The 12,090-nt window shown below is 40.6% G+C and overlaps 1 protein-coding gene across 2 annotated transcripts in view; it reads right to left on the bottom strand.

Moving 5' to 3' along the window:
* wwp1 (WW domain containing E3 ubiquitin protein ligase 1) overlaps positions 1-12,090 on the bottom strand; it is a 30,010-nt gene that overhangs the window by 8,063 nt on the left and 9,857 nt on the right. For both annotated transcript variants that reach the window (XM_085286097.1, XM_085286096.1), the window contains 7 exons: positions 8,306-8,487; positions 7,063-7,474; positions 6,783-6,878; positions 6,121-6,295; positions 4,086-4,140; positions 3,313-3,397; positions 404-532 (listed from right to left, as the gene is read on the bottom strand). In XM_085286097.1, the coding sequence (XP_085142223.1) occupies positions 404-532; positions 3,313-3,397; positions 4,086-4,140; positions 6,121-6,295; positions 6,783-6,878; positions 7,063-7,474; positions 8,306-8,487 (1,134 nt within the window). The remainder of the gene's footprint in view (positions 1-403; positions 533-3,312; positions 3,398-4,085; positions 4,141-6,120; positions 6,296-6,782; positions 6,879-7,062; positions 7,475-8,305; positions 8,488-12,090) is intronic.

Here is a 12,090-nt window from a genome sequence, read left to right as displayed (position 1 = left end):
AGGAGAAAAGAAGATTTAGAAAATGTGTTCAAGGGGGCCGAATACTTTTGCGAGCCACTGTAAATAGTTACATCCATTTATGTTTTTCAGTGTTTGCCCTGCATGGAAAATGTGCTCTAGGCATACATTTGGAGTTCAAAAAGAAATTACAAGGTTTCCTCAAAGGCCCGGTGTGAAATAAACCCATAAAACTGAACACCAGTGGGAAGTGCTTCTTTTGAATCCACATCCTTTTTTCTTCTTACCCAGCTTAATGCTATATGTACAGCATATCAGCTAAATTAAATCTCAAAATAACTCCAGCTGGCCTCATTAAACATGGCCCCTTAAACTTTACATAAGCACCTAAAGATGCAGGTCTTCAGACACCTGGTGCATAAATTGATTTGAAAGGTGTTCTTACACAGAAGACTTTCCAGTGCGGGGGTCGCTGAAAGTTGTGGTTCGGGTGTTGTGATCCACGAAGTAGCGAACCCCTTCCCTTGTGTACCGGATCTCCCAACCTTCAGGCAGAGGATCCTCATTCTGTAGCCTGCAGGCACACAGACAAAGTGTTATGTAGGTTTGTAGCTGCTGAACACAGACATTACCTACAAGGACAAAGTCCAAATTGAAAATATCTGGCAGCACTTTACTTCACTACTAAAGAGTAATAGAAAACAAGTTAGCATAAACCAAAGGCAAAACAATAAAATGTAATAAAATGTTAATATTCCTTTTAAAGAGTCAAACTCTAAACCATCAAATGAACAGCAGAAAGTTTTGTGTTTAAACCTTTTCAGCTATTTACTTTACTGCACTGAATCAAATTATAATGGCTAATTTAACTGAATTCCTTTGGGTTTCCTTGTTTTTTTGCTCAACTTTATTGGCTGAAGAACATACTGGTTCTGCAAAACCTGCCATGGTTATAGTACATTAAGATTAGATGAAGACACACAGGGAGTTGTAGCTTCTCGCAGCTTTAAAAATAAATTTAGCAGGTTTCATGACAGAAAAATAAGGAAACGAGAGGGTTCCAGGTACTGACAGTAAAGTAGGTCAAGATTGCAATAGTTTGATCTGTCCCATCTGACCATACACTCCTGCATGCTGTTCAAGAAAAATGGTGAAGTTACTGTGTGGCTACTAGTAAAGTTAACACAAAGTAGTAGAGCTGGGCGATATGAGATTTTTTCATATCACGATATGTTTTTTTCATTTCAGGCGATAACGATATCTATCACGATATAAGCCAAATAACTATATTTGTAAGATTTAAATGTGCCGTTGCTCACAAGTAAAATGTGAAATAATCAGCAGCTTGTTTTTATTTAAATATTTATTTCCCATAATAAGTTCAACAGGGTAGATGTACTTAAGGAACATGAGACTTTTTCAGATAAATAAAGGCAAATATTGCAAACTACACAAAAGGCAGCCGCTAAAGCGTTTAAGTTTCAAAATAGAACAAACGAAACAGACTAAATTGTCAATTCCACTTAGAAACAAAATATTAATTCTAAAAATAAATCTTAGTTTGTTTTACAGAAGAACAGACAAAATTGACTAACTTTTGTCAATATCAAATAAACTGAGAACTAAAAGGAAATTCTCAATCTCTCCTTGTTGTATAGCTGAGCTTTTCAAACAGTTTTAACAGTTACTTTAGTCTGACAAAAGCCGAATGACGAATTAGCGCTTCCAGTCAGAGACTGAGGCTACGTCCACACGTACACGGGTATTTTTGAAAACGGAGATTTTCCGTTTTCGTTTTAAAAAATAATCCCGTCCACACATAAAGGCAGAAATGAAGGAAAACGCTGCTATGAACATGCCAAAGCAGCAGGTGGCGCTAGATTCCTAACCGTGCAGAAATGTTGGCCAATCAGAAGTCTAGAAGCCTCGGTGGGAAAAAGTAAACAAAGCTGGGGCATAGAAGCAGAACCGAGTCGTATGTGTGGACGGACAGTAACTGTGTGTATATGTAAGCATTTAAACACTGCAGAGAGTAGAATTAACAGTAACAGTATTGTAGAAATTCATTTCACCGAAACAATAACGTGGCGCACAGTGTGACGCATGCACCAGTTTATTGTATTTCCAGACTTGCTTTCGGCACAATTTACAGTGCACGCTACTCTGTTTTTTGTCAGACTATGGCTCTTCCGTTCGACAATCTCTCCGGCATTGGAACCATCATCTGTTTTCTCTTCGGTCACGCTCGGTTGATTTTTCTAGTCGGCACACTCATTTCCTCCATTACCCGCTGGCTCCATTACCTGCTGGCTGCTTCCCAAACAAACACACGTGCGGCTTGGCACTTGTGCTGTACGTAACAAGTCACGCGACGTGACGCTGCGGCTGTGATTGGTTCGGCTCTGCGCTACTTAATTTGGATTGGCTGACCTTTTTTTTTTTTTTAAGAGGACAAGAGCGGAGTGAGAGCTGCAGAGAGGATCATTGGTGTCTCTCTCCCCTCCCTCCAGGACATTTACAGCACCCGTCTCACTAAAAAAGCCCTTTGCATAGCGGCTGATCCCACACACCCAATGCAAAGCTTCTTCAAGCTGCTGCCGTCGGGGAGAAGACTGCGGAGTCTCCAGGCCAGGACCAGCAGGCTGAAGGACAGCTTCATCCATCAGGCTGTCAGGAAGCTTAACTCCCTCCCGATTCTGCCCCCTCTCCCCTCTCTCCTCCACGGTCTCACTGAACTCTGTCACACACACACAAACACACACACTCTCTGACTCATTCACTGGCCTGCACCAGTTACCAGTCACTTTGTGGAGCATTGGACTGCCATTACCTCATAAGACTTTGTTGTTACACTTTCTCTTACCATACATTACCAAATCTCCATTTGCACTATTTGCCTATTTGCACTACTCTGCCTGGTTTACACTCAATGTCACTTACCCATTATATTGTATATTATATAGCTTTCTTGTTATATGTAAAATTGTATTTATTTAAATTTTTACTTTTTAATTATTTTACTTGCATTTTTTAATCACTTTTATATTTAAATATATTTAAATGTTCATTTGCTATTTATCTAGGGAGTGAAGAGTAACGCAATTTCTATTCTCCGTATGTCCTGTACATGTGGCAGAATCGACAAATAAAGTTGACTTTGACTTTTTGACTTTGACTTTGAGAGGTCTATCGCGATAGCTTAATTTCTCTATCGAGTAAAAGTTATATCGCGATACATATCGTTATCGTTCTATCGCCCAGCTCTACAAAGTAGCACCGCACAGTGAAGTTAATGGTTTACATCCAAAAGGCCACACTGGCAGAGTTTGTCTGTAGTGTTTTTCTGCCACTCACCCTTGGGTTCGAGGGTCTTCCCACTGTGTTGTCTTTGTGTTATGGTTGACAAAGTACACTCGATCATTGGAGTCAACACGCCTCTCTGAAATTTATTCAAATAAACACAAGAAATCTGTAGCGTAGCAACAGACATAAGAGACACTTGGTCCTACATATCAGTACACAGAAAAAGCTGTTAATTAATGAATCCTTTTAATCATTAAGCAGAGCAGAATGCTGACATTTAACTTTAAAACATATTGGGGATATATATTCAGAATATGCATATACTATACGTATATCAGAATCTGGCATAGAAATAGGTCATATGTACAGCCCTTTGCAAAAGTTTTGGTAACACTAAATGCGTTTTCCCCCTTTCTTTTCTTTATTGTTGTTATATTATTTTAACAGGTTCAAAATAAAGCCACACAATACAATCCAGCATAAAACACCAATGGGGAGGAGACTGATTGGTCCAAACGTATTCTGCACTATAACAAAGACCGAAAACATGCATCCATTTTTCCTGACCAACTATCCAGCAACAAAACAAACAAGGACCTGTGAGCAATGGTGTGACCTCTAAAGGACTCTAGCAAGAACAGAAGGAACAATCTACCTTCCAGGTGTGTTGTTCCCTCTCTGCACGTGTAGAAACCTAGCACGATTGCTTACCTTATTAAGAACTGCTGATGTACTCCTAGCTCCACTTTTTAAGTATAGAACACAAAGTACTGACACCAGAAAAAGCAAGCACAGCTTTTAGAGAAAAATGAATGTCAACTCACCCCAACCAGGAGGCAGTGGGCCAAGAGGATCATTTTCAGCAGACATCATGGATGCCTGCAAACAAGGGATACACAGATGGACACTCATTGGGGAAACACCAGGAAGGTGCAAATCTAGTCACAAAAGCCCCAAAAGCAAAATAAATAAAAAATAAAAAATAAATTGTTCAAAAACTATTTGTCGAATAGTACTTGATGTGAAGTGGTCTTTGTAGCTGCCTACTGGTAGAAGCTTAACACCTACTTGCCTTTTTATTTATGCTGTAAACTAATCATGAAGATGTGAAGACGACATCACTGATAAAAGACCGCCTCTCATATATTAAGTTCTGTTTCTCACCTTTGGGCTAAATGAGCTGGGCTGGGTGCCAACAGTATATTTAGTAAGTGGGTTTACAAAACAAAAGTCCCGAGACAACGAGACGAGATTAAGGGTGGAAAGAAAAATGACCATCAACAGCTGGTCCTTTGAATGTCTGAGCTCATCATGATGATAAGACTGACGACAACCTGTTTACTGAGGCGGCTACGGGAGATTGTAAAATTGGTGGTGAAAATGACTGAAACCACAGCTGAGTTAATCTCTAAGCTCTGTATTTTTACAAATGAAATTTGATGAGATTCATTCTACTGGATGAAAATCATTTTGGAAAAAACGAAAGTTGGCTTAAACTTGGTAACATATTTCTACATTCATGCTAGAGCTAATCTAAAGTGGTCAGAGACACTGATGTCTGCCATTTTCTGTAGTGCTGGATAAGTAACAAGCTGATAAACCCTGAAAGCTGTGTGTATCCACTTAGTCTGCTGAGTCAGTAATGCACAGATTACATAGAGTGAAAGATCAAAGGACGGCAGATAGTAGGGCTGCACGATTTTGCATAAAATGAGAATCACGATTTTTTGGCTTAGAATTGAGATCACGATTCTCTCACGATTTTCTTTTCCAGTATAAATATTTATTGTATACAGTATAAATTCCAGTATAATTATTCCAGTATACAGTATAAATTCCAGTATAAATTCCAGTATAAATATTTATTGCACTTATTAACTGCACATCAACTTCGTAACAGTTGAGACTGAACATAAAAACAATAAATAAACATAAAAACAACAAATGTCTCACGTTTTGTTGTTGCCGCAAAATGTTGAACTGCTTGAAATTCCGTCTCCACCTTTGCTCGACGCTGCGTGTATAGAGCAGGTAGTGCAACAATAGAAAAATAGTTGTGGGACGGCACTGTGTAGCATTTGTCTAGGGTGTTGCTGGGAGCCATATCTTTGGTCAGGTGATAAGTGATAGCCTCCGTAGTTTCTTTGTGCCTGCGGGAGTTCGACGGGTGTAGGGAAGCGCTGTATAAGGTTCCCGTTATTGATGTTTGGGTGGTTGACCGGAACGGATTTTCTCCTGTCACTTTCTCGTCATCCCTGACGTGCTCTCCGTTGTTTTTTCCCTGCTAATTTTAGCATCACACGGCACAGCTTCTGTATCACGTGGTATAAGGCTCCGCCCTTGTCATTTGTTGAGCAGGAAGAGTGAGCGCTTGTTTTCATGCAGAGTACGTCCCGGATCAAAATGCGGTACAATCGTCGTCTTTTTTTTTTTTATTTTTTTATTTTTTTATTAAATCGTTGTCATTTGGAAATGAGATCGCACATAAGTATTAATCGAGATCGCGATTTTCTAACGATTAATCGTGCAGCCCTAGCAGATAGCAGCATTTCAGTCAGCAAAATGTGGTTTTTGCTCTGAGTTTATTTACAGGGCACTTGTTATAAAAACAAGTGAAAAGAGTGCAAATTTTTCAGTCATTAGGGCTTCAGGGCTTCTTTTTGATGAGGACCTTGACTTCTAAAAGAAAAAGGGATATGGCTTGGTCTACATACTAATAATAATGCAATCAAAATAACACTATTTTAGATTGTATTAGAGCCTCTCTTTTAAATGGGCAGCATGTAAGTTACTTATTTATATGTATAAATATGAAAACAAGTAATTAGGCAGAAGAGCGAGTGTGGTGATGTGTCTTACAGAGTAGAGGTATCTCTGGTTAAACTGGTGCATAGCTCCCTGCAGCTGGCTGCGCTGGCTCTGCCACTGCTCAAAATTGCGCACCGATTCCATAGTGGGACGCTGCCATGTGGTGGTGCGGGTGTTGTGGTCCACATAATAGATCCTACCCCGGTCATCCACTCGACGTTCCCAACTGGTAGAAGGAATGAGATGGGATGGTAAAAATAGAGAAATACACATGAAAGTACATTTCAATGCCAGAAACTGACATGTAGGTGATTAAACAAAAAGACTGAAATAACTACTTACACCTGCAAACAACAAAAGTAAATATAGAAAGAAGGTGCTGTATTCTGGACTATAGGAGAACAGGAGTATTTACATTCAATTCACAGCTAGTTGCTAGCCCGTATAGACCTGCACTATAATATTTTGGTGGATCCCAGAATGCAAAGCATACGTGTCTAAGGGAATTTTGTTGGCCCAGACTTGCAACGTGCATCTGGTAGTTGGTTTGGATCAAGGTTGGATCATGCTCACAACGTAAATGCACTGCTCTGGAGTTCATTTGGAACTGTTGTTTCAGTCTGCCCCTGAGTGCTTATTGTGTTCATGTTTGATTTAAACAGACTAAACACACCAAATGTGACAACAACATAAGACAAAGGTGAGACCCTCACCCTGGTGGTAGCGGCTGTGGTCTTTCCCAAGTAGTCGTCCTGGTGTTGTGGTCTACATAGTACGTTCTCCCGTGTGGGTCTTTTCTCTGCTCCCACCTAAAAGATGCAAAATTAAACAACAAACAAAGGATGAAAAATTCTGGTCAACGTCACTCTACTGTTGTCATATTTGTGTGCGCACTGGTGTTTAGGTAATTTGAAAACAGAAATAAATCAAAATAAATACAGTAATACTGATCAGTAAATGAGCAGCAGGGGTTGTTTTTGTGTTTTTTTTTACCCTGGTGGAAGAGGATCTGAGGCTCCAGTATTGGGGACCTGCTGCCTGGGCTTGGCCCCATCTGTAGTTACTGTTGCACTGCTACTATTACTACCACCTCCACTTCCTGAAGCATTTGTTTCAGCAGGCGCCGGGGAGGATGACGACGAGGACGTGGTGACCCCCTGGTTTGGAGAGGTGAATGTGGAGGAAGAAGAGGATGCAGCAACGGCAGTGGCAGAATTAGCAGCAACAGAAGAGGTTGACGATGATGTGGAAGCAGGCGGGGGTTGAGATGTGCTATTTGGTGCTGTGTCAGAGTCTGGCAGGGCAGCATCCTGAATGCAGTCCTCGTGGTCACTTCCAGAGGGCAGCACATCACTTCTTGTCGCAGATGACTGCCCTTCAGCAGCATCACAGGACTCCCCATTGACTGCAGGCAAGTCACAATAAGACCGGAGTGCCGTTTACTTGTATAACTCAATCCATTGATGTCAGTAATGCCTCAATAAATAAATACATAAATCAGTCTTTTGTCTGCAACAACCGACTTTTAGTGTAACAGTCTAGAAGTCTGCATATGTCCACAGAACATGGATAAAGTGATAGAAACCGGCTTATCAGCAAGGATCTCTGTGAAGGCAAATACATCTATTACGTTGGAATTTATGAGAACAAAATGAATGATAAGATTATTAATTGAACCCAAATTTTTAGAAGGTGAAAACTGTCTACTTGAGCTACTTTTCATGCACCAAAGTTAGCCTATGGAACTCTTACCAGGTACCAGTTTGGTATTCTGATAACCCCACACAGCCAGTTTCCATTTGCTCTAACTGTGTGTGTGTTCTTTATATGCAATGCCATTAAAAAATTTATATTCTGTCATGAATCTCAGCTCAATGTGGCCTGTCCTCCGAGTTTAAGTGCACTCTGCTTTCACTTCGCTTTTCTTTCCAAGGAGATTGGATAGAGGTGCTGAGAGCAGCAGAGATTAAAGGCTTCCCTTAATGTAATTACTCCTCTTCTCTACTCTTCACTAGGTTCACATCGACCATGGAGAGCATAAACCTGAGGTGGTTTGAGACCATCCAAGGCACTATAACATATAAATGTTACCAGGGTGCTCTAATAATATTCAGTCTTATCCAAATCAAGTTATTTTTTGTCTAAAATAAAAAACTAAAAACAAAACTAAAAACAACGATAAATGAGTTTTGTAATGTGTACTGTAAAGTAGACATTACAGCATGTGCAAACTCACCCATCCTACTCTCATTATCACTGTCTGAGGGTTGGTGGACAGGGGTGGAGTTGGTTGTGGAGTCTCCGTTGACGACATGACCAAGAGCAGGGCTGCAGGAGCTTGAAGGCACCTGACCATCCGCACCACTGGAGGCTGAACAGGAACCTGACCTTGGGCCCAAGTCTGTACCATTCACTGTGCTTGAAGATAAAATACAGGAGATTTCATCTTTTTATTTTTTAATTCAAATCTTAATTGCTCATGAGAACAAGCAACTGTGTGCTACTTCACTGCCTCCATGGCCATCGGATCTGAGTTATAACACTGAACTGATTGTTTTGTAGAGGAAAACAGGCTATAATAGGATAGTACGGTGATGTAATGAGTACAACTAAAGAGGCTCCTTTGTGAGCTGACAGAAAGAGACCATCGCAAAACCTGCTGTCAAGGCCAACCTTTGTCTTTGTGAGAGGTGGGTTCTCTGTGTGAGGGAAAACCCAAAAGAGATGGCAAATACAGATAACTCACATTAATGAGTTTTTTTTACTAGTCAGCATATTTACAAGCCATAAAAGCTCTCCCTATAATTACGACTCAAAACCTGTTAAGATGCTGTGCACAGGAAGTGATGCCAACAGATTTTCAAACACTGAGTCAAACCCAGGTGGACCTGCTTAAGGCGAGTTGATGTGATGCTGAGACAAAAGACAGGGTACCAATTACAAAAACAGAAAAACATGCACAGTTTGAAGACAACAATGCATCACAGGCCTACAGGCTTTATCATGTGGTTTGACAGGTTATAAAACCTGCTGCTGCTAGATCCACAGAAGGGTTCCTTTACTTGACCATTTAAAACTGGAAACACAAACTGAGGGGAAAGAACAAAGGAAATGCAACAAAACTTTAAATACAAGTGCGCTCATGCTCACAGGTGTACACACGGGTGCTCATAGACACAAACTGCACCCTTTTTGGCTCCTACCTGAACGCACACTGTGCGCTGTAAATCTTATGTGCTGCATAATAATATTTAATATTTACTGCTATATACACACACACACACACACAGAGTATCACGATGGTGTTGTGTTTATTATATTGCTGTTTTTTTAATTTGCTTGTTTTCTCTCCCCCCCCCTCTCAACAGGTGATCCAGGTGATATGTATTTTTTGCCCCCCCCCCCCCCTTTCTTTGCCCTTCATCAGTATTCCTCTTCCCCCTCCGTCTTTGTTTCCCTCCCTCTCCCCGGTCATGTCTGCCCCGTCTGTAACAACTGAAAATAAAATAAATATTAATAACAACAAAGGTCAATTAAATGGACCAATACGGTAAGGCAGGTATGGTCCACTTGGTAAAGTAATTCCGTTTGGCTTCTCTCTTTGCCTTCAGACAATAATTCTGATGGCAAAAGAACCAAACGGGACAGGCGGCAAAAAGAAGGAAACGCAACAAATCAAAGAGGAATAAACAGAAGACAGAAATCAAGGCACAGGCATTACAAAGGGAGAAAAAGGCCTCCTGTGTGAAACGATACAGATCACTTAACAGTAACAACAATAATTTAGAGCCAGGTTTTGCTGAGCACTGAAGGTTTTAAGTAAGTGAACTCACTGCAGGTGTTAACACAAAAACACTAAAATAATAACACAAAAATGTAGGTTGCATGGACACTATAAAAGAGAGCTGTAGCTAACTGTGACATCATCCACTGGTTTCTCAATTTCTGTTTTGAAGCCTTCAGAAGGTGTATTCATGATCGCCATCTTGGTTTAAGGAAAAAAACAAAACAAAAAAACAAAGACAAAAACCCAGATGTGATGAGCAGGGGCGGGTCTAACTGTGAATCTACTTGCTTATCATTCACATGTCATTAGGCAATGAAGATGCCCTGGATAATGAATGCATTTTGAAATACTGCATGATCAAGATTTATTATTCAGCATATAAATGGATAAATAAATGACCGAGTCCATTAATATAGCAGGAAATTGTGTACATAGGTCACGACAGCAAGCCATTTTTCATAACATTCTGTAGGACTGGAAATGCGTTTGCCATCCCGACTACCTGGGCCCTATTTCAGGAAGCCGGTTTAGAGCAAAATCTGAGTAAGTATACCCTGAGTTAACGAAAACTCTGGGTTTTCAGTTTCACAAAGCGAGTTTAGATTAATTCTGAGCGAGTTACTATGACAACACACTCCGTGAAGCTAACCTGCCCCCTAGCAGGTTTACTTCAACTAACCCTAACTTTCTCCGCCTCTTTGTCGGAAACCTGACTGTAGGAAGTGTCAGACATGGCGTGCTCCTTCCTTGAAGAGCCAGTAGATGTTGAAGCCCAAATTCTCCGCAGAGCTCTCCGCCGGGAGAGAGTGATTAGAGCGCGTTTGGACATTTTATCATTTCCTGATGATTTCCTGTGTGAACGTTACCGTTTTTCAGCACAATCTATAATTTATTTGAATAACATCCTCAGGCCTAATATTGCTCATGTGACACATCGCGGACATTCTCTCAGTTCTGTACATATTATTCGTATCGCACTTCGGTTTTTTGCAAACGGGAGCTTTCTGTATAATATTGGTGACGCTGAGCACGTTTCCAAGGCTACCGTCTGTCAGGCAGTCAGGAATGTTACAGTTGCACTGAAACGTCTCCTGTACTCGTTTGTGGTGTTCCCCGGTCATAGACCCACAAGATTTATCAAAGAGGGATGCCACAAAATTGCAGGTATCAGGATGAACGAAACTTAATTCATGATGTGGTGATATTTGAACTACTACTTAAATTTTACATTTATTCTCACGGTTCCCAGGCGTGATTGGCTGTATAGATGGCACTCACATTCCAATCATTGCTCCTTCAGTAAATGAAGGAGACTATGTGAACAGGAAGTCTTTCCACAGCATTAATGTACAGGTACATAGTTCCCTGTAGCATTTCAAACTAACAAATTATTTCATTATTAGTAATGGATGCTAATTTGTGTTCTCTGCACTGTGAAGATCATATGTGATGCTGCCAACATTATCACAAATGTGGAAGCCAAGTGGCCAGGCTCTGTGAGTGGTGGTGGTGGAGGACCCCCACCTGTTTTTCAGGCCTCCGCTTTTTTTCTGTTGGCTATAACGGGTCGCATATGAGCATACAGAGTAAGCAAATATGTACTTGTAATGTGCTCAGATAATTTCAATAAGTGCTTACAGAAAGAAAATTAATGTAGCCTCTAACTGCAATTAATTTATATAGGACAAACAGACCAAGCACTATGGCTCATAATACAATTACACCTTACCTGTTTGGACTATATTTTTATATTTCATTTTTACTTGCTGCCAGGAACGTTTGGGGCCTGTTGGGTTGCACCTGCGCTCAAATCACATCACAAAATAAAATGTATGAAATAAAAAATAAAATAAAATATAATAAAATAACGTGTTAAATGGGTGGAAATCCCTAGATCAATGTTTAAATTAACACTCATGCATTGACTCTGTCGGCCATGTTTTGCCATGCATGCTCCCTTTCTTTTGTAGCTGAGGCTGTGTTACTTTTGTCCCGCAAAATTTGCATGTTATCGCCCACCCCCGTGACATCACGCTCCAAAGCCCTATACTGCCATCAGAATTTCGGCCTCAAGCGCTGTAAAATACATTGACCGCGCCTTCTTTCCCTCCGTCTCCATGGTGACTCGCTTAATCTGTGCTCCACTAATCAGGGCTTTATGTATCCTCGTGCGCGCGCTTAACTTGGGGTTAAAGCAACTCCACGTTGATTGAACTAATTGTTATCAGCCTTTC

This window comes from Mchenga conophoros, linkage group LG9, assembly GCF_057382185.1.
Source record: "Mchenga conophoros isolate Kocher_MC1m ecotype Shallow Benthic linkage group LG9, M_conophoros_male_GT1.1, whole genome shotgun sequence".
Lineage (NCBI taxonomy): Eukaryota > Metazoa > Chordata > Actinopteri > Cichliformes > Cichlidae > Mchenga > Mchenga conophoros.
This window is presented reverse-complemented; position numbering and strand designations above follow the sequence as displayed.